Genomic DNA, 22,915 nt, shown 5'->3' on the forward strand with positions numbered 1-22,915 from the left:
ATTCAATGAGAAAATAGAGTACTACTATTTTGGGACATAATCAACGCTCTAGTTTCATTTGCGACGCAGAGTTTTTCGTCTTTTTCTTTTGGTGTCCCACAGTCTTCCGGAAAGTTAACTTTAGCCAGGCGGGCACCGTGAGCATTTTCAACGGGAAAACAGCGCCAACTGATTATGTGTTTGCTGCTTTTGAACTGCGTCATCTACGGGTACACCTTGTTTTTCTTACTGTACGGAGTAAGTCGTGGCTAGTAAATTATATTTTTGGGAAATGGAGTTAGAAGTGTTGGATTTCTTGAGTTGTTTATTTAAATTGACATATAGATAATTTTCTTTTTACTTCACCACATTTACAATTTTTATTATCTACATTCTAAAAGAATAAAAATAATAAAAATAATTTTAGATCAGACTTTGGGGATGCCTTGGTTCACTTTTTTCCATGTTTAGTCGTGGCTAGTAAATAATACCTACTATCATGACATGCCACAAGAATGGATCCGAATGCTTGAACTACTATTGAGATTAAGTAACAGATTATTACTTTCATAATAAGAAGAGTCGATATTTTAGTCCTTTATCTATTTTGATGTGCATTCGCAACTTCATTTCTGATTGAAAGCCGGAGTTTGGATAAGCACCGGTCGCGAAGAACATCTACAATACCTATACATAGCCCGAAGATATTGCTACGCCATGACTCCAAACGGTTTGATTCTTGGGAAGGTTTCGATTTTAGAATATATGACGAAAAGGAAACTGTTGTGATTCCTACGGTGAAGCGCCGCGTACCCGAACTCCATTTGTGAACTCGTGTATACTCCATTGAAACCAGTGGCGAAACATTAACATTTTCCGATCGGGAAATCAGAAATGTTTCAGAAATCCAGGAAGTCTTAAGCAATGTCCTCACAATAACCAAACTAGGATCAGTCAGCCAATGATTGAAGATAGCGAGCGCAACCCACGCCTCCGTTTAATACTCATTCGAGCAAACCATGTCTCTTCACACTGCATTTATTATACGCAGGTAATGTGACACAGTTTCACAAGTAGAAATAAATCGATATAGATCATCGGTCGTTTATTGAACGTCAAAAACCCGGTTCGGATCACTAAGGCCACGCAGGAGAGAGTTCACTGACCCTCACACAACTCATGAACAAATACAGGACACAATAAAATTACGAGTACAACTCATACATATCCTTACACACATTCAATTCAGTCAACAACATAATTGTACCTGACGCATCGAATGATTGTTGGCACGAGTAAAAATGTTGCTCCTAGCGCAGATCTCATAAATATTATTTAAGCCCGATATGTCCTACGCTATCCAGCAACCACTCCATTTTAAGAGTAACCCTGTGGCCTGTTAATTTAGCAGCAGGAGTATAACGCGACCCCGGTCCCCAACGGCAGCCCTCTGTCTAGGGGACAATTAGGACTCAAGGATTGCCAGTAGTCGGCAATGAGGCAGTCCATACATGCTCCATCGAGGAGCGGGGCACGTCGAGTAATCAGCATATCGGGGCAGACATCGCGCCAGCCACAGGTGGGCCCCGCACAGGCACGGGCAGCGCAGCAAGACGTGCTGCGGGGTGTCCGCCTCCTCCCCGCACACTAGACACCGAGCGGCAGGGCAGGCGGTGTCCATGCAGCCGGGGCAGTCGGGGGTCGGCAGGCGGCCGATGCGGTGGAGGTACTGTGTTGATACGCTCCAGTGGCCGGCCCGTAGCTGGTGAATATCCACCGCTGCCTCTCTGCTGTCGAGTCGCACCGGTGCAGGCAGGGTCCGATCCGGGAAGATAGAGCGGTACCAGCCGCCGGGCAGGCTCTCCTGCCATGATCGGCGCGCAGACCTGGCGGCGGCGCGGGTGATGCTCTTGACATCCAGGGGGGGAGGGGGCGTTGGTCTGCTCGAGTTCGGCGGCCTCCATCGCCAGCATGTCGGCCCGCTCGTTGCCCGGCAGACCACAGTGGGCCGGGACCCACTGGAGGTGGAGACGGCGACCGCGGTTGGCCAGCTGCATTAGGAGCCGCCAGATAGCGTCGCCTAGCTGGCTCGTCTGCGCCGCCGGTCCCGCATCCACTGTCTGTTGTGCCGCCCTGGAGTCGAGGCAGACGATGATGGTGTCCGGGTGAGTGTCCTGGTCCGGTGTGAGGTCTGATTCGGCAATCTCCTCCAGGGCAGCACGGAGGGCCACCAGCTCAGCTCTGGTGCTGGAGCATAGGGCGCCGGCGGGGGTCTTGACCGTCCACTCGGCTCCGGCGGGGAGGACGATCAGGGCGCCGCCCCCTCCTCGCACGGTGCCTCCCTCCGCCAAGCCGTCAGACCACACCCACGTCGCCCGCTCTGCTCCGGGGAGGTCGGCCAGCATGGCCTCCGCTGCCGCGCGGCGAGCCTGGTCGCCGGCGCTACGGACGCAGTCGGGCGGAACGGCACAGGAAATCGTGATCCCCTCACTTGAGGTCCACGGAGGGAGCTGTGCAACGACCATGGGTTCCACCTGGGAGGCGGTGACGCCCAGGGCGTCCAGCGTCCGTCTGCCCTCGTCGCGCCATCCTGTGATGTTGCGGAGTCGGCAGGGACGTGAGGCTTCGGCGAGCTCCCGGAGCGGATCTCCGGCGGGTAGTGCGGATGCGCGCGCCAGCAACCTCGTCGCGAGGGTGGCGCGTCGCATTTCCGCGGTGGGCAGGCCGGCCTCCGCCATGAGAGCGTGGGTCGGCGCTGACCTGGGGCACCCCGTCACGGCGCGGGCCGCTGCGCGCAGCTCCCGGTCCACCAGCTCCAGGTGGGAGCGGGATGCTGCGGGGAGCCACGCGGCCGCCGCATATTCGATGGCGCCGCGGACGTAGCCGTTGGCCACCGCGCGTAGGTGGTGCTCCTGAAGTCCCCAGGAGTGTCCTGTGAGCTTGCGCAGCTGGGTGGTGCGAGGGCGAGCCTTCCTCTTGAGGTTGGTGCAGTGCTCTCCAAAATGGAGCAGCCTGTCAAACAAACGTGACCCCAAGCAGCTTGATGGTGGAGGTCGCACGGACAGGAACGTCCGATACCTTGATGACGGCATCTTTGGCGTCCCGGCTCCATTGGGACAACACCATTATCTGCGTTTTCTGGCTGGCGATCGTCATCTTGTTGCGCGCCGCCCACCCCACCATGAGGTCCGCCGAGTGCTGAGCTGCAGCTAGTGCTGTCTGGATCGTCGCGCCGGCGCTGAGGGTGGCAGTATCATCGGCGTATCAGTCAGCTCGGCGAGGGAGTGGGCGGACGAGGTCCCGGTCACGGAGCACGGACGGCGCGCGGCGGCATTTAGCAGACCTCGCCAATCTGAACATTAGTCGGGCTACGACTGGACCACAGCCCGGTCCACCACTGCCAGGACCGCCGCGCGGCGTGGGCATTTTACGATCAGCCAGCACGCCGCCGCACGGGACCACGCGGCGGCTGTGACCTTCAGTGTTGTTGTCGTTGCTTCCTCCAGCCGCTACCGCGGCGTAATGGTACAGCTCTCGAGGTTTCTCACGGCGGTCGTCAGGGCCGCCACCTCTTCGTCCTCACGGCTCACGGACCGCCTCGGGGCTCAGGAAGACGGTGCCGAATCGACGGAGGCTCCGTCATATGAGGGCCGGGCACCGAAAGAATAGTTGATGGGGGAGGGGGGGGGGAGTCGATGTCGGAGCGCTGGCGGCGTTCGTCAGTAGGGTTCTGTTCTATACAGTGAAGATACTGGCGGAAGCCCAACCACTGGCCCGTACGAAGCCGGTAGAGATCGGCAGCCGATGCTCGGTACTCCGCAACCGCTAGCGGCGGCAGGCAGCCCCCCCCCCCCCCATCAGAAACTGGCACCAACTGTCCGGCCAGGCGGCGGTGGCACAGTGGCGAGCCAATCTGATGGCCGCGCGGTGGGCAGTGCCAACATCCCCCGGGACTGTCGCCTGGGGGAGCGGGGCCGCCTCCGCGCTCGAGGCTCGCGCTCGAGGCTCCTTAGCGGCCTGGTCGGCGCGCTTGTTACCATCTATGCCGGAATGGGACGGCATCAATTGCAGGTGGAATTGGCGGAACAGGACTGCCAGCCCCGTCCACACGGCGGCGCCCATCGAGGTTTTCTGTGTGGCTGGGCCCTCCCTCAGTGTCGCGAGCGCCGCCTGGGAGCCTGTGCAAAAGACGACCGGGGCGCTCAGGTGCCACAGGTGGTCGCGCTGATGGCTGAGCGGAGCGCAGCCATCTCCGCGCTCTAGCTGGTGCAGAGCTGGCCAAGGCCCCGGCCCCTCCGCTGCGGACTCTTGCGTCAGCCGGCCCGTCCGTCCATACCCAGGTGGCTTGGGAGAAAGAGCGCCTCGGACGTACTCGATGGTCATGCAGATTGTAGGCCTCACGAGTGGCCAGTAGGTCTCCTCGGATGCGCAGTACATGGCGCATCCTCCTTCGGATGCGGCCGGCGCGGAGCCCTCGGTGGTAGATCAGCAGGTAGAGCATTACTTGCACAGCTTGATGATCAGAGTCGCTCGGGCGGTCGCTGACGCGCTAGCGCTCGTCACCAGTGGCGGGGCAGGCTGGCAGGGGCCAGGGCTGTCTTGCATCAGCCGAAGGCCCCTTCCATCACCAGAAGCTGAAGCTGGCTACTGGCCTAGACCGCCAGCATCGTGGATTCGTGCTGTTTGATAAGCTCATTTCTCTAATCTGAAAACAAACAAACAAAAGTGGTTTCAAAAGGTATGCACACTGAAGTCAATTGCCAGTGAACCTTGTCATGACTAAAAATACAACCTGCATTGATTCCACACAGAACAAAAAAGTTAACATTGGGCTTAATAAGAATAATGGAGCACCATACAACATATATTGTAAACCTTCAGTATTATTTGCAATAATAAAGAATAGCACATGCTCACAGCAACCCAACACCACTGGCCACCCAAGTACTCCAGGCTCAAGTCATTGTTGATGACTCAACCATATCCAGAAAAGTCAACAATTTTTCATATTTTCAACTGCATGAACATTTTATGCTGATTGCACAACTAACTGACTCAAATTTGATGTTTTACAGCAATTCATATTTGCTGAGATGACAATGAGCAATGTGAACATGTGCTTCTAAATGAAAATGATAACAATGCAAAGCACAACCAAAAGTTTGTAAATATTTAGTGGCTGCTTCCTTTTGTACCACCAGAAGGCTGACCTCACTGACATTCATGTGTTTGAAGAAAGAGAGGAAACCTTTGCTTATTAATAAACTTACCCATTGATAACTGGCCAGAATTATAGGCTTGCTGCTTTTTCTGAGTGATATATTTTCAAAATAACCCTGGTTTCTTCATAAATGATAGGAGATTGTCCTGCAAACATGAGAATGCATGTCAGCAATAACTACAGCAAAGATGCACTTTCAGTGTGGGTGTCATACAAAGAATAGCCATTATGGAGAGGTTGCCTGAGCCATGTGAAGCCAAATATGCACCCTCATATGGGGGCGCATACCTATTTATATTTGGATGTTACATCACAAGCTAAAGCACTTCTCAAAAATAATATCATTTCTAATTCTTGTAGCTGGTAAAATGTAGGACATTGTCGGCTATTATTTTCTTTCTGGTATTTGTCAACATGAAGTCCTAACTACAATTGTGACACTGTTGATATGCAACAACAGAAATTTCAGGTTTTAGGTTAGTTTAGGTTGTAGATTTGTATGTTTTAGGTTGTTAGGTTGTAGGTTGTTAGGTTGTAGGTTGTAGGTTGGTAGGTTATAGGTAAGTAGGTAAGGTAAGGTCAGGTTTGATTGTTTTTCTTTTATTTGCGAGACACGTAAGTATCATTTTAGGATTCAGGATGTTAAATAATGTAAGAATATGAATAACATTATCCTTGAAATCTTCTTAGGACTTTATCTTTACATTTGCCTTCTTTGTTTGTATTGTTTGTTTGTTTTTTGTTTTTTTGGTGCTGCTAAAAGGACAATTGCCGTGTTTACATAGAGATCGTTGCAAGCTCCATCTGTTTTTAGGGCCTTGGCTTCATCCATTATCTTGCAAAAGATGGCAATGGTGCTGAACAATTTACAGAATGATCCCCTCTAAATATGCGAAGATCACTGCATGGAAATTATCACAAAATAAATAAGCTAGAGCCTAGTCAAAAATGCGATGTAACCAGGCATACCTATTATTTCACGCAACAGCAAGCACAATTGCCACAACCAATGGAAAAATATTTCAAAGTTTAACTGATATGAATACATATCTGATTTCAAACACGAAATTCAACTTCTGTCTCACCTGATAACGAGTTAATTTAATTATAATTGATAGCTTCGTGACCCCCCCCCCTTCTCATGTTTTGGCGGTGCGGCGGAAATGACGCACACGAGACGCACGAGACGCAGCTCCAAAACAATAGAAGCATGCTTTCCCTACGGCCGACGAAATTCTATAATATTTTATTTCCAATTTGTGATTCCTTAACATCTAAACTTTGGTAAAACGTCAATGCTGTTAAAATTGTTTCTAGTATTTTATTTAGATTCAGCTGAGAAAATATCAAACGGAAGCCCATGGTCTCGAAACTGGGCGAATTCCTTAGTACTTATCATTTTTTTCATAGCAAAACTTTTGTAAGAAAGGGTCAGTTATAGCCGATAACATCTAACTGAGTGGTTACTGACCATATAGCTGGAATAATCAATAACTGAGGATTTTGTGGAAGTAAAAAAATCATCAAAGCAAGACCTCTTTAGCGAAGAAAATAGCTGAAATACTGGAAAATAGGAGGTGATGGCTGAGGGTGCACCAGGGTTTTCCGCATTTTAATTAACCTTAACATCCTATTTGAGGGGATTGTTGTACCTTATTGAAATCTCTGAGCGATTTTGAATTTACGAGTGTCCTAATATCATCAACCCAATCTTTTGATTTCACGAAATCGACGCTGGCAAAAAGGCTTTTTGAGTGCCTGATTTTAATTACTTTTCTGCGTAAGTAAAATTTAGATGGGCAAGAGATAAATAATTCACCAATGAAATCAAAAGATGCGGCTTTTTTGCCAGTTTGGGCGAATTCTGTAGTGTAGTTATCGATTTTGAAAATGTAAATGCTGCTAATGGAATGCCAGGAATGTGAACCAATAGGGTCCATGTTGAAGGAAATTCTCGGCGTTACCTAGTATTTTTATCTACCGTGACTTTAGCCTTTAGCATTTGCTATTGAAGTTATACGGCCTGCTTATTTTATTTATTGGGTTTTCATCTTAGTCGTCAAGAATTAGATAGCTTCAACATCTCTAAAATGGCCAGCTCAGTCTTCCGATCACTGGTAAGTAGAAATGCATTTGAATTGTTTCAGTCAGTATGACAATTACCCACCTGTTTCAAGTTGGAATAATATTGAGGTAATTTGATGTTCCTATGCCCCCACTTTGACTTTCGGAGGTGGGAGCCGGCAATGTCAATTACCCTTCCCTCCACTTTTTGTTGAGCCTTTGCATCTGTCTATGCCACCAGGGCGGTGTTTCATGGCTGCGCGCTGCTCATGCTGACTGCGGTATTGGTGCGGCGTTCGAGATAAATTCTGCTCGACCCCTCAGCGTTGCGAGCATTTTAATTTGTTGATGTTTCCATGGAAATCCAACATGCCACTTTACGCTGCCAGATGAAGCGTGCAGCTTTGAAACACCACCCAAGTCCAACTGGATCAGATAAATGCTTGCTTTGCCAAATATATCTGGCTTAGTGACGACATGGTGCCCAAAATTTTATCGCTTGTGGTGTAACTTCACATGCTTCAAATTCAGCATGTGAAGCTTGTGGTAAATTGTAGTAAAGCACATAACAATAAAAGTTCTCAGTTTCTATCTTGAGGAAAGGCAAGCAACCTCTGGAACATTTTTGCCGGTCCTGTAACGTATTTGGTAGAGTGCTGGACTCTATGTGGTGAGAGCATGCGTCCGGGTTATAGCAGTCTGGGTTTGAAGCATGGCTGACGCTCAATGTTTATGAGCCTTGGCACCCACCACACCACCCTCACCTCAACCCTGGTCCCTGACCACCAAACCTTGACGTTTCTCCCAGGGGCGGATCCAGGAATTTTCAGGAGGGGGGGGGGCGGCAAGTCGAAATAGGGGCGACCTGGCAATCCGGGGGCGCTTCATACGAAGGGGTGCAAACCGTCAAAATCGGGAGCTAAAAGCCCGCGCCGTGCTAGGGGGCGTTATCGCGCTCCCCGCCATTTTAGCTCCCCGCCATTCAGAGCGCCATTCTAGACAATATCAAGCATTGGGATACATATAAAATTAACACACTGAATAAGAACATTGCACCTAGTGTGACCACTCATTATGTCCCAGAGGTCATCCCATGTCATCAAAGGTCCGCAGCAGTTTTTTTAATAACTTTTGATAGATTCAAGCTAGAGCGATAAAAACAGCTCAGCTGTGTTCAGCTCGACGATACGCATCGACTGCTATGAAGCATGACCTTTCCCAGTCAAGTCATGACCTTGACCTGAGGTCAAATTCTCAAAATTACCTTTCATAAGGTCAACCTTTAGTTTGTTCGACGTGTCTCGACGACAGAAACGCAATGCTGGCAAACGTAATGTCGAGACTCTCTTGAGTCAAAAGTTATTGCAGGAAAACATTGTTCATAAAAAGGCTATTTTTAGAGTCTTTTGCCCTCTGAGGGCTAAACCTGAGGTCAAATCTGAGCGCAGCTTGCAGAAACACCTTTAAAAGGACTATCGAATGCGCTTTTCTGCGGCGCTATAGCTCTATTGGTTTCCGAGTTATGTGCCGCTGCTTCGAAAACGGAAAAAATGTTGAAACAGGCAACATTTCAACTTTGATAACCTCTGGTGACCTGACATTCGACCTGACCAAAAAAATGACCGTTTTGTTTTCGTCCTGTTTTTTGACGATCTTTCGAATGCCGCTTATCGCGTGTCACTACGCAGCCCAGGAGCCGAGTTAGACGAGGGAGTGTGCCCCCCCCCCTCCCCAGCAGGACACGGAAAACTCAGACCACCAGCACGGCACGGGCTAAAAGTTGTAAATGGGCACCGCTACCCTAGCAAAAGATATTAGCAAAATGGTGGCCTCCATTTACTGGTGCAGTCCTTCTTCTCCCGGTGATGCCTCCTCCTTTTTCTGGAAGCTTCTCACTTATGCTGGTATGCCTCACTTCCCGGGGGCGCCCAACCTCTGCTTGGATCGCCTAATCTATTATGGAGAGACCCACTTTGCTTAAGTCGCCTCATTTCTTCCTTCTAAGAACGACCAATTTGCTGTAGGCGGCCCACTTATCTGGGACGCCCATCTTCTGCTAGAAGTGCCCCTCTTCTTCCTGATGTGTCCCACTTCTACTACGAGTGCACCTTTTCTGTTAGGGCGCCCCTTTGCTGCTGAGGAGTCTTTTTTCTACTGTGAATAGGGCGGCCCTCTCCTGTTGGGCGACCCCGAATTCTGCTGAAGGCGTCCCACTTCTGCCCAACTTTTGGTGGGGTGCCCCTCTCTTGCAGGGGGCACTTCTCTTTTGCTGGAGACGCCACTCTTTTGGGGGCGCCCTTCCACTGCGGGGAACGTCTCTCTTCTGCCAGAGGCACCCCTTTTCTTCTTATGGGGCTCCTGTTTTTTTTTCTGGGGCGTGGCGACCCTCTGCTGCTCGGAACGGGGCACACCTCTCCTTTTACTGGGGCACCGCCCCTCTGCTGGGGTTGCCCTTCCACTGTCGTCAGGGGCGCCCCTCTTGGTAGAATATACTCCTTTTCTTCTTGTAATGGGGCGCCCCTCTTCTACCGGGGGCGCCCATCTGCTGCTGGGGCGTCTGTCTTCTGCCGGATATTGTCAATGGGGCGCTCATATCCTGTTTGGCGGGCCCAACCTCTGCTGGAGGCTCCCTATTTCTGATTAACTTTTGCTGTGGCGCCTCTCTTCTGCTTGGCGCCCCTCTTCTGCTTGGGGCGCCCGTCTCCTGCTGGAGACCCCTCTCTTCTGCTGGGGCGCCCCTCTTCTGCCAGTGGCACCCATTTTCTTATTATGGGGCTCCTTTTTTGCTGGGGCGCCCAGCTGCTGTCAGGGCGCCCCTCTTCTCGGAATGGGGGCGCCTCTCTCCTTTTGCTGGGGCTCGCTCCTCTTCAGGGGGACACCTCTCCTGCTAAGGGTGCCCTTCCGCTGCCAGGGGCGCCCCTCTTGAACAGAAGGTATTTTATATTCTTGTAACGAGACGCCCTCTTCTGCTGGGGGCGCCCATCTGCTGCTGGGGCGACTCTCATCTGCTGGGAATAGGCAATTGGGCGTCACTCTCCTGCTTGTTGAGCCCAACTTCTGCTGGAGGCGCCCTATTTCTGCTGAACCTTTGCTGTGTCGCCGCTCTTCTGCTCGGGGCGCCCTCTCTGCCGCGGGATATGGGCGCCTTTTTCGGATGGCGGGGGGGGGGGGGCGGCCGCCCCTGCCGCCCCCCCCCCCCCGCCCTGGATCCGCGCCTGGTTTCTCCAGCTTATCATTTAATAAAGGTTTACTGTTGTATTTATAGTGTTATTGAGTACAAATTTTCCTCGCTCAATGAAGGAAACCAAATCAGAAGCAAAACTGGCAGCCTTGTTGGGTAGTAGCATTTCGTTGAATGCAAGGCAAGGCGTACATGAGCACTGAAAAGGTAGACAATATTAGCATGGTTCAGCAGAATACGTAAACAAACAATAAACGCTTGACTGGATCAGCTTGGGGTTGGCACGGCATGGTTCGACATACCCGTAGGCGTAGGAGCCGGGGGCCAGGGTGATCATGCCCTCCTCCCATGCTGTAAAGTATGGCTCACAGTTCGATGAGGTGCACCGACCGGCCCAAGTGAAAACTACAAAAAAAAACTGAAAAATACTAAAAACAAAACTACAGTGGCCCACGTGAAAACTACGTGAACTGGGCTATTGTCTATGGTAGAAATCCATCGGTTACTTCCTGAGGTATTGAGCATTCTAAATGGAGTTGCTGAATTGTCAAATTTATCCTGAACACCGGCCTGTTCTTAGTACCGTAAAGTGGGGCTATTTGAGACAGTGGGGCTATTTGAGACAGTATTTAAAATCGCTATAAATGAAGATCGTTTGATTTTTGTGTGATATTTTTGCTCAGGGAGGTGTGGAATCGAGCAGTAAACCGCCTGAGCAAAAAATTAAGCATAAATTTTAAGTGGTTTTTATTTTATAGCAATTTTAAATACTGTCTCAAATAGCCCCACTGTCTCAAATAGCCCCACCTTACGGTAACATTGTAATGAGACCGATGAGACGTTGTGCGTTCATGCTCCAGGTGACCCCGCTGCGCCGCGGCGGACGGCGCCAGTTCTCCTCAGGCCGAAAAACTGTGACCCTCATCCCCGGCGATGGCATCGGTCCGGAGATCAGCGCCGCCGTCCAGAAGATATTCTCGGCTGCAGGAGTGAGTACAGGGATCTGATCGGCATTCATTGCTGTGTAAGAGTTCATTGCTGTGTAAGACATTCATTGCTGTGTAAGACTGATTGTGATCAAACAGATGTATTACAAACACATGTAATACTGTCGTCAAGCATATCATCATGTACCCTGGGTATCGCTTGTCTATCTTATATGCTATATTTGTCTGTCTATTGTCTATTCTTCTATACGTTTTCTCCTACATTCTGAAATGAACATGAAATAACAGCATGAAATACGTCCACCCAGATCACGAAATCTCGTAAGTTAGCAGTGTTTGTGTGCAGTGTTTCAGACGTTCCTCTCGCCCCGCCGCCGCCGGTTTCCCCGCTCACCCCGACCACTGTCTGACCGTCGCTGGCGCGTCTGCCAGGTGCCGATCGACTGGGAATCTGTGGACGTGACGCCCGTGCGCGGCCCGGACGGCATGTTCGGCATCCCCCAGTCGGCCATCGACTCGGTCAACAAGAACCAGATCGGCCTCAAGGGCCCGCTTATGACGCCCGTCGGCAAGGGCCACCGATCGCTCAACCTGGCGCTCAGAAAGTGAGGAACGTCAGACAGATAAAGCTTGCTGCTTACTTCGATAAGTTTCTGATTGCGGCTCATTATGAACTGATACATGTATACCACCTGCCAGCAATTTTTGTTTTTATTCTGCAGTCATGATTTGAGGTAAATTTATCGATCATTTTTCTGGATCAATTCACTTAATGTAGTCTGTAACCCTCCTATATTATAGGTGTCACTCTATGTAACTACCAGCTATCATCTTATACCTGTTCTTCCTCCGTCTACTCGCTCACGTTCTACTGTCAGTGTATCTCACCGTCCGCCTCTCTGTCTCGCCGGCAGGGAGTTTAACCTGTACGCCAACGTGCGGCCGTGCCGCTCCATTGACGGCTACGAGACGCTCTACAAGGACGTCGACTTGGTCACCATTCGTGAGAACACGGAGGGCGAGTACTCTGGCATCGAGCACGAGATCGTGCCCGGCGTGGTGCAGAGCATCAAGCTCATCACGGAGCCGGCCTCGATGCGCGTGGCAGAGTTCGCCTTCAACTATGCTAAGGCCAACGGGCGCAGCAAGGTGACGGCCGTCCACAAGGCCAACATCATGTGAGTGACGGAGGCCGTACTTGGGTGGAAGGGGAGATGTGTTGGGCGATTAGTAAGAGCTAAGCATTTTGTCATATATTCATTATATTTCCACACGTTAGAGATGCTAGGATTCGTTGCGTCGTGGTAGACACGGTACTCCATTGGCCACTGACCTTATGACATGTTGTGGAGGTCATCCCTCCCGCCCATGCGCCATTACCGGTTGGACCTTGTTAGGTTACCGCCTTGTCTCGCGCTCCCCCTTCAGCTCGTTCCTCAACTGACCATGTGATCTGCGCTCCCCTTGAGGCTTCTGTCGGACCCCACTGACCACGTGACCCTCGCTCCCCCTTAGGCGCCTGTCGGACGGCACTATACCACACTGACCACGTGACCCTTGCTCCCCCTCAGGCGTCTGTCGGACGGCACTGACCACGTGACCCTTGCTCCACCCTCAGGCGTCTGTCGGACGGCACTCTACCCCACTGACCACGTGACCCGTGCTCCCCCCTCAGGCGTCTGTCGGACGGCACTGACCACGTGACCCTTGCTCCACCCTCAGGCGTCTGTCGGACGGCACTCTACCACACTGACCACGTGACCCGTGCTCCCCCTCAGGCGTCTTTCGGACGGCACGTTCCTCAACTGCTGCCGTCTGGTGGCCGAACGGAACCCGGACATCAAGTTCGAGGAGCGCTACCTGGACACGGTGTGCCTGAACATGGTGCAGGACCCGTCGCAATACGACGTGCTGGTCATGCCTAATCTGTACGGAGACATCCTCTCGGACCTGTGCGCAGGGCTGATCGGAGGACTGGGCGTCACGCCCAGCGGCAACGTCGGGATCAACGGAGCCATCTTCGAGTCGGTGAGTGTCGGAGAGCCATCTTCGAGTCGGTAGGTGCCGCTGCGAAGTCAACGGAGCCAGTCGGTCAGTCGGTGAATGCCGCAGTCAGTGGAGACGTTTTCTATTCAGTGAGTGGCGCGGAGCCATATTCGAGTCGGTAGGTGCCGCTACTGAGCCAACAGACCCATTTGCTGAGTCGGAGAGTCCCGCGGAGCCGTCTTCGAGTCAGTGAGTGTGGAGGACTCGGCGGAGTCGTGTTCGAGTCAGTGAGTGCGGAGGACTCAGCGGGGCCAGTCGGTGAGTCGGTGAGTACATACCACGCAACCATCTTTGAGTCGGTGAGTGCACCGGCCGACGCCTGTGCACGAAGGGTACCGAACCGCGCAATATGTCTGCAAAAAGTACCGGAGAGTACGGGGGAGGAGGTGCTTCTTTTTAGATTTTTGCGTCTTTAGAAATTAAAGAAGTGGGGCGATAGCTTTGATTTTCACCCAAACAACCTGCGCACGGCCCGCAAAACCAGAAAAAAAAAACAACAAACGGTGGGTTTTACGCTGGCCGGCTAGTTCCTGCGGGTCACGTCTCCGGTTCGGTTACCGTAGATACACTGTACGCCCGATATTAGTTACAGTAAGACTCTCCGATGCACATCCCTGAGGATTATTCACTGAAAAGTCGTGTGATCTACATGTTGTTAGGGCGATACAGCGATAAGAAACATAAAAGCTTAACATTTCTCTTACTCCTAGTGCCACGTATGTTTGCCAATTGACTGAGCTGAAAGTCGATGGTAATCAATGACGCTATAAAGACGGAAATAATCAGAGTACAAATGTCCGCTGCGTTTTCTGCCTCGACTGGTCCGGTTCTTTCCCACCCGCATCCGTGATCCGGTTCCCCGCTCCTCCATAGGCGGCCGACCTTGTTACGTTCCGGCCGACTACCGCTTTATTTCCTGACAAATTATCGCCATCCCGGTGAGCGTCTTTATTGAGTTTCCATTGTCAGCGGGCGTACGCCGCTGCAATTGATTGTCGCTCATTTGTCGGCGATTGTCCGGCGGCCGGCCGTGATGTGCTGCCACCTGTAGGTCGGTACGGAAAGCTGAAGTTTGTGGGCGGCGCCGCTGTAGCGCTGGTCGGCCGACCGACCTCCATCCATTAGCCGGAATGACGTGTTTGGGTGTGTGTGAGACGGAGTGCTCACCGGCCGCCATTTAATGAGGGCCCGCCGCCGGCGGCTCCATTCGCGGATTAGCGCTGGCGCACGCGCGCCAGAGTGTACGCTCACCGGCACTGCACTTTGCTAATTAATTATTTCGGAGAAGCCGGCGCCGGTCGGCGCCGGTCCTCTGTGCCGGGCCGGCGGGCCGGCCCTCCGCGCCGGCCCGGCACTATCACTCGGTCGGACGGAGCCCAATGAAAGTTGCAGCTGGCCGGCTGGCCGGCGGTGGGTGGCCGCCGGCCGTTTGACACAGCACTGCGATCAATAGGTTGGCCGGACCGTCCGACCGGACCGGGCCAGCCGCTCGAACCGACCACAGCCCGCGTGTGGGCCGGCCGGCGAAACCACCCGCGTCCCGTCTGGCTCGGTTCACTGAATGGAGCATACCCACAGACCGAATTCTGAGCTGAGGCCTCTTGCACCAAAATCCTCTTGCACCAATGCTTGGATTATTTTGCATCGTATACCCAGTCCAAGTCTCAAATGTAACAATTTGCATGCAAAATTTAGCAAGCACATGTAGGATTATGTATTGGGCTATTGCAAACTAATTTACCACCATTAGATTAGCTTATTCTGAAACCGGTTTTTCGATTTTACCTAGCTAGGTAGTTTGGTGCAAGAGGCCTCTGGTCACTGTCTCACTCAGTCCCTGCAGCCACGCAGCAAGCGAAACAAGCCCAGAGCCTCACAGCGGATAATTCACTGATCGGGCCATTAGCGAACACAAGGTCAGCCACGAGCTGCTGCTCTGCCTCCGTCTCCGGGCGCTTCGCGGTGTGGTTCTCGGCCGGCGGCGGGCGTTCATTCAGCTCCGGTCGTGGCTCTGACGCGCCCCGCCGCCGCCCAAGACATAGTGCCGACGGCGCGTCTGGGCGCAGATGCAGCCGATAGCCGGTAACGTATGGGATTCGGATGGCGCTGTTAGTCACTGCTCGGTCAAACAGCCGGCCAGCCGTGCTATCGGGGCAGGGAAGGGGGCTGGGTGGACAAACTGAGACTGACCGATGCGGGCGGAGTCGATCGGAGGTGTCACAGAGGAACGCAGTGATCCGGGGAAGAGGTTATGGGTCAATGGTCACAACATTGAAAAAACACATTTCAGGTGTTATAGACAGGATTATGTCCGGGAGCAAGTGATTTTCCCTTAGAACGTTCATTGTTTTGTTTCATATTTTCATATGCATTAGATGATAACGACAAAACGTCAACATTAACCCTCGCGGGCCAGGGGGGCGTTTTTCGCCCCCCCCCCCCCCCTGGCGAATATTTGCGATAGCTCCCGAACGCTTAGGGATAGGAAAGCGAAATTTTCAGTACCTTTTCTCCCATCAATTTGACATCTACTGAAGTAAAAAATTTTGACCTAGCCCCAGGGATGCGGAGCCGTGGAAATTTCAGACGGCTCCGGCTCCGGCTCCGGCTCCGGAGAAAAAATCGGCTCCGGCTCCGGCTCCGGGTGAAATGTCATTGCGGCTCCGGCTCCGGCTCCGGCTCCGAGTAAAATGATCCGGCTCCGGCGGCCTCGGCTCCGGCGGCTCCGGCTCCGGCTTCTACTCAGTACATCCCCTATGCGATCAATTAAATACGGGTGGAAGAAAAAAGGCGATGGGCCGGATTGGTACACGTTGCTTCTGTATTTGTATAACAAGGCTATTTTGAATACCACATTGTTTTACGCCTTGTACTGTCAAACCGAACTAGGTAAATAATTGTTTCCTCTTAAGAAAAGGAGCCGGAGTCGCCCCCTTTTTGACGGCTCCGGCTCCGGCTCCGGGCTATATTGTTTCACGGCTCCGGCTCCGGCTCCGGCTCCGGGCAAAATATGCCGGCTCCGGCGGCTCCGGCTCCGGCTCCGGCTCCGGCTCCGCATCCCTGCCTAGCCCCCTTGATGACGTCACAAGGTCGATTTTTCTAGACCCCTGCAAGGCAAACTTCGGCATCACAGACGCGAACTTCAAATAGCTGCCAAAAATAGAGTTTTGAGATAAAGACAAATTACGAGCATGGTTGTGTAGCGTTTGACCTAGAGAAAAATAGAAAAATAGTTTTGGTGACCTGAGGTCAGAGGTCAGGTCAACGACCCCGAAATGTGGTTTTAGTTTTTCGCAAATAACTTCGACAAAAATGGTCCTAGAGCTACGGCAGTGGTACCATCGCATTCGCCGTGTCAAGCCGCGTCGAATGATATATATTTTGTTTGGAAAAGGTCAAATTTTATGTTGACCTCATGTGACCTCGAATGACCTTTGGTTGACCTTGACACATGAAAGGTCGTTTATGATGGATTTGTACCCGCTGATCATGAATCTGGCATCTATTTTCCTCTAACCCTTCATTTAGAGCTTCCGGATGGCAAAATTGTCTTATTTATTATTACTAGCAGAGTTGGCCTGCGCTACGCTACGTTACGCTACGTTTGCTTTTTTGGCCAAAACTACGATACCGAATTACGATACGTTATATATTGCTGCGTTACTGAATTACGGTATTTGTTAATAAACGCAGCAAATTATTTTATCGTACTACGTTATGCAATATGTCATCATCCACTACCCAGTGGAAACGGTTAGTCTCTAGTAAGCCAAATACTGCGCACAATGATCGCCGGCTTTGCAGCATCGTCGGTGCGGCGGGGCTACGCGCTACTCGCTAGATGCGCTGGACTTCCGACAGGGAATTCCATGGGACTCCCCAGTGGGAAATCCCCGGTGTCTGTCCGGCCGGAAGAAAGACTTCAGTGGTATTCATATAGCAGGCGTCTCATATCCGTGTACCTAAACGGCCGGAGGTCTGGTGACGATATGAGTAAACTGAAAAAATTATGTACCTTATACAAATACAGCTGACCTGAAATTGCTACCGAATCCATTTCGTAGTTCCTACGTTATTCTATTATTTTCCGTACTACGCTACCGAAACATCCCAATTACGCTACGAAACGGAACTGACAGCTACGGGTTACCGAAAACTTCAAAATAACGTAACGTAGGCCAACTCTGATTACTAGCTTGAATTAGTGAAATAGCCTCTAGCAAGGATACTCTTCTATGACCTTGACCTTTGAGCAGCCTTGTATCGTAAGATGAAAAATAGGGAACTGATAAGCCTCAAAACATTTCAAAACGTCTTGGAAGTTAGCACGCAAGATGTACGAAAAAGTGCAAAGTTTGAGGTCAATTTGAGCGTGACCTTGACCTTGACCTTTGATTTGAGCACATTTTCGGAATCCTCAGATTCTCTTCTTTCGTTTGATACCCAATTTTGCCGGTTTAATGCATCCTGCCATCCTCTAGAAGGCTTTCTTTGAGGTCACTACACATGTGCCGGTTTTTGCCTTTGACCTTGACCTCTGACCTTGAAAATTGACCTGAGGTCAAAAATTTTGGGTGCTTTAGAATCGTCTCGTAAGGACCTTTCGTTTGGTATCGCTTTTGTTTCCGTAGCTCCCTTATTTACGGAGTTAGATTGGGGGGCGAAAAACGCCCCCCCCCGGGCTGCGGTGGTTGGGATTACCCCCCGGGCCCGGCCGGGTCAAGCAGCATATACAAATAAGAAGCGGGTCAGAAAATATGTCTCCTTTTAGTATTCTACCTTCAAGTTCCTCGCTTCCTTATTATCCTTCTCCATCATTCAGCAACCTTTAAAGGTAACTTTAACCCGCGCCCCACTGGGGGGGGGGGCTATTTATAGCCCCCCTCCCGTTTTTCTGCAATAACTTCCAAACCGCTTGACGGATCGACGCTAAACTTACAGTACCTTTGGCTGCATCAATTTGACACCTTGTGTCAAAATTTGAACTTCGTAGCTACCATAGGTCGGCCGGAAATGACGTCAGAGTGACGTCATGTTCGGCCGATTTCGACGAAAAACATTGAACCACGGCAATCGCTCCCAAGAGCTCAGTTTTTAAGCTAGATCCAATTTCTTTGCATGAAAGGACTCAGAATTGACCGCGCTATCAAACTGCTATCTCGAATTTTCAAAATTTTGAAAATTTCGAAAATTTGATATAATAATATTCAAAATATGTATTTTTATATTTTTTCAAAAAGTTTTTGACTTTTCGAAAAAACCGGAATATATGTGGCAGAACGCTTGATTATGACTAACTCTAGCAAGTTTTAGCTAAATATCTTCAAAAATGGCCAAGTTATACATATTATTGCAAAAAATTCACAATTATTAATTTTTCAAATCAATTTTTCAGTACGTATTTGACATCGTACACCAATATAAATGGCACCATCGTGTTCCTGAGCTCAAACTGCATCCAATAGACACCTTTTTTGTTGAAAAATTTTAACTTCAAAATTTGACCTTTTTTGACCTGAAAGTGACCTGACCTAAGCTAGATTCGACTCAAAATGACCTCGAATGACACAGACGACATCAAATTCGAAATCTATGGCCTAAATGGACCATAAAACATGTGTCACGTGACCGACGCATGATAAAATATTTTCGTGACCTGTGATGACCTGACCTTGACCTGAAAATCAAAGTAAAAGCTTGGTACCCTCAGGGTATCTAGAGCATCTGTTTAAGAGTGTGTGTACCAAAAATGAGCCTGATCTGACTTGTAAGACGGCGGCCAGAGCCCAAAATGTGAACAAGCCAAAATGCTAATAATTTTTACTTTGACCTGACCTGTGACGTCATCGGTGACCTCGAGGTCAATGAAATTAGGTTTCGTTCGACAGTTTTTCCGGGGCTATCAGACGCCGTTTGAATTTTGACGATCGGCCCAGTAGTTTCGGAGTTAGGAGGGGGGGCTATGAATAGCCCCCCCCCCCCCAGTAGGGCGTGTTATACACAGACCCCAGTGGGGCGCGGGTTAAAGTCCCAATGAAAAGCAAAACTGCTTCCTTGATCCTTAGTTTTGATGTTCGACTATTTGGTTCGAAAGTTAACATCCGAAGCGATGCTTACCGGTGCCTATTGCCGTGCTTTCATCAGTATATTACCCACCTTACAGAACTTAAGCGTGATGTTTTGATAGTTGTTGTTGGTTTGGTGGGTTGTGGTACTCAGTCTCTGTCACCCCACTCAGAAACACCGACGGATCAACTACCGAGCCGTCTGGCTACCTCTTTTGGTCTGACGATACCATTCAGAGGCGGAAGGATGATAGGAATTAGGGAAGACATTGGTCAGGTGGGCATCCTGGTGAGTCGCCGCGTCTGAGCCCTTTCAGTGGACAGGCCACCCAGCCCCCTGACACTCACCGCACCCGGATACGGGCCTGCTCCTGGGGGAGCTACCCGCATGGGATAAAGTTACTCGTCCAGCCCGGAACAGGGGGTAGAAATCTGGAGGATAATAATTTGACTATCCTGAGTATGGAAACGACAAAACGGATGTGATGTTTTGAAGCGTTAGACTTCTGAGATGAGAACCAACATCAACTAAAGGTTGATATCGACGCGCATTCTCCCAGCGATCCAGTTGTGGTATTTAGGGTCATGCCACTCATTGGATATTTCTAGAATGATCTTGCTGTCCCCACTCCCCTTCCTCATGAGAAACGCTGCCGATATACACGTATATTCTGGTACATGGTGTCGCTCTTTTCCCTACCTGCTTTCCCTGTATAATGCATTGCTGCCTCTGTTCAAAAGGAGCGGTTCGGTAGTGTGTCCGTCGGCGCTTTTTAGGAGGGTGGCAGAGACTGAGCACCTGCTACTTATCCACTTATTATTCCAATTGTGGCCCGCTGTTCGCAAATCGTGGACTTGATCTGGCCTGTAAGGTGATAACTGCCAGCAAACAGTTTTCAGTGAATGTTTGCTGGGCTAGACCGTCAGCCAGGAGGAAATCAGTGATCTCCGAATAGGGTCTTCCTAGGTTAGAGAGGAATGTCATTTGACGGAGTTGAACACGACAAAGGGAAAGCTGGTGGTACTTTGCTGGTTTTGCGAGGATCGTAATCTTGCAGAAAATCCGTAACTGCTATATTTTTTTACCGAAGATATTCGCAAAAAAAAAATCTTTCTTTGCCTGAGAGGTTACCAGTTGCCCTGACACTTTTAAAAATTTGTACAGCGCGCTTCGTCTGGTGACGGTGAACACGTTTATTCTTTTTTGAAGCTCTAATTTAATGACAAGCGAGACGGTGACGGGTCGTATCCACATAGAACTGATGAGGGGATAACGAACGCTCTTTGTACCAGGAGACTGGATCCTTGCTCCTAACCTCTGGCCGGCTCTGTGCCACAACCCGCTTCCTAGCCCACAGGAGCCTACCGTCTGTGCCTGGGATCTGACCTCCCCTGTTCCTCTGTGTGCGACAGGTGCACGGCACTGCGCCCGACATCGCCGGCCTGGACCTGGCCAACCCGACCGCGCTTCTGCTCTCCGCCGTCATGATGCTGCGGCACATGGAGCTCAACTCGTTCGGCGACCGCATCGAGACGGCGTGTCTGGATGTCATCCGCGAGGGCCGCCACCGGACCGGCGACCTCGGCGGCTCGGCCAAGTGTTCCGAGTTCACCGACGCCATCTGTGAGAAGCTGTAGGAGGCTGCGCCGTGCCGGTCGCCGCTAGGGCGCCGGCGCCGCCCGCTAGGCTGATTGTTGGGTGCTGTTGTGCAATTTAGGGCGAGATGCGGCGGCGTGACGGCCGCGGAGGTCGCGGACCGGTGGCGTGGTGGGCGACAGGACAGGTGATTTGGGATGGAGCTGTGTCTAGCTAGGCGCTTGCTTCACTATTTATTGCATCTCGCCGCCCGTTATGCCGCTCCCGTCTGTGTTTGTTTTGTTTCCGTTACCGGTGCTGGTAGGTGGCCGGTGCTCGGGCCGGCGCCGGCAGCTCCGTCTGTCTGTCTGTCTGTCTGTGGGGCGTGTCCGGTCCGGTGCGGCGGCGGCGGCGGCGGCGGCGGCGCGCCATGACTCTTCCTGGGGCGGCGCCGCCCCCGCCCCCGCCCCCGCCCGCCGACGGAGGGGCGGCGGCCGGCGCGTGAACACGGTAATTGGTGTGTGCATCGATCCTGAGCGATGAAGAGTTCCGTCGGCGCCGGGCGGCGGGTACGGTCCGCCGGGCAGCGGGCACGGCCCGCCCGGCGAGCGAGGCCGCGCCGTACCGGGGCACCGGCCGTCCACCGGCACCTCACCAGTCTCCATGACTTGGAGCCCCTATACAGGCTTCTTTACGACTCTTTTTCTTTCTACCTTACTTCTGTATTATTTATCTGATTTGTTTGCATCTAGACTACTGATTGCCGTTCCCTTTTTGAAATGCCTCAGCTCTGATGTTTTCCGTTGTATTTTTCTATGCGTATTGTTTCTAGATTTGCCATATGCTCATATCAGTTATTCTCTTTTGATCCACCCTCCCTCCAGCTTTTCCGTATGACATTTCTTGTCGTCATTTACCTCGTTACTTTTCATGCGATCGCCGATCTCGTGTCTCCGGGGTTTCCCGTCGCCGCCGCACATCCTGCCTGTATCCAGGCGCGTTTTTGTCCGCTGCCGATTATCATTTCTGGTGAGTGCCACAGGGCCATGTCCCAGACGGGCTGCTTTGGACCGTCTCTCGCCCTCTGTGTCTCTCGATCCCTCTCTCCCTCTTTTGCCTCTTCTTACACTCTCCTCTTTCTTTGTCTATCTTCTTGTCTTGCCTCTTTCAAGCTCTGTCTCTTCTTTTTTCCTTCTTTATTTGTCTATTAACTATCTATTTATCTATCTATATCTATCTGTAGATCTATCTACCTACATATTTATCGCTCCCGCTGCTCTCTGGTCTCTCAGTTGTCGGTTTGCCGGGGTCAGATTCCACCAGTCAGTATTGAGAGGATTGCGTGCCCCGCCCGTCAGTACAGAGAGGAGGGCGCCCCGCCCGTCAGTATTGAGAGGAGGGCGCCCCGCCCGTCAGTATTGAGAGGAGGGCGCCCCGCCCGTCTGAACTGAGAGCAGGGCGCCCCCGGTCGGACGCCGATACCCCAGCTCCGAGAAGTGTGTGAGTGCGAGTGAGGCGAGTGGTGCGCCCCGCGCCAAGCCGCGCCGGGCTGTTCTGTGACTACTGACTGCTGCAATACACGCCGCCGCAGATGTGTCAAGTGTGTGTGGGGAGGAAAACAGGAGTGACCGGCATGGCAGCGATAGTTGAAGGGTTAGTGAATGAGAAAACATTGTTCTCCGTAGTTGATGACTACCTAGAGTTTCCAGAACTGTAGTTTTAGAGGATAATGCACTCCATTGAACCCACGCTCCATGGAGGGAGAGGGGACGGCCCAACCCTAGGTTTGCCTTCTGAGTCTCTGCCCCCCCCCCCCCGTGAACATTCCTTAGAGGA

At 51.4% G+C, this 22,915-nt stretch overlaps 1 protein-coding gene across 1 annotated transcript; it reads left to right on the forward strand.

Annotated features, from left to right (window-relative positions):
* The first annotated feature begins 7,191 nt into the window (after positions 1-7,191).
* On the forward strand, positions 7,192-22,675 carry LOC122394410 (probable isocitrate dehydrogenase [NAD] subunit alpha, mitochondrial). Its single transcript, XM_043391280.1, has 6 exons — positions 7,192-7,317; positions 11,306-11,434; positions 11,825-11,997; positions 12,307-12,570; positions 13,171-13,420; positions 20,917-22,675. Exons 1-6 carry the CDS (start codon positions 7,291-7,293, stop codon positions 21,139-21,141), a joined length of 1,068 nt encoding a protein of 355 aa, XP_043247215.1. The 5' UTR covers positions 7,192-7,290; the 3' UTR covers positions 21,142-22,675.
* The last annotated feature ends 240 nt before the right edge of the window (positions 22,676-22,915 follow it).

Source organism: Amphibalanus amphitrite, unplaced genomic scaffold (assembly GCF_019059575.1).
Source record: "Amphibalanus amphitrite isolate SeventyFive unplaced genomic scaffold, NRLGWU_Aamphi_draft 000589F_arrow, whole genome shotgun sequence".
Lineage (NCBI taxonomy): Eukaryota > Metazoa > Arthropoda > Thecostraca > Balanomorpha > Balanidae > Amphibalanus > Amphibalanus amphitrite.

Excerpts from the sequence above, each read along its gene's own strand:
- LOC122394410 (XM_043391280.1), top strand. The coding sequence starts at position 7,291 with ATGGCCAGCTCAGTCTTCCGATCACTG. Across the intron at positions 11,998-12,306 it reads CTCAACCTGGCGCTCAGAAA|GGAGTTTAACCTGTACGCCA; the intron begins GTGAGGAACGTC and ends TCTCGCCGGCAG. Across the intron at positions 12,571-13,170 it reads GTCCACAAGGCCAACATCAT|GCGTCTTTCGGACGGCACGT; the intron begins GTGAGTGACGGA and ends GCTCCCCCTCAG.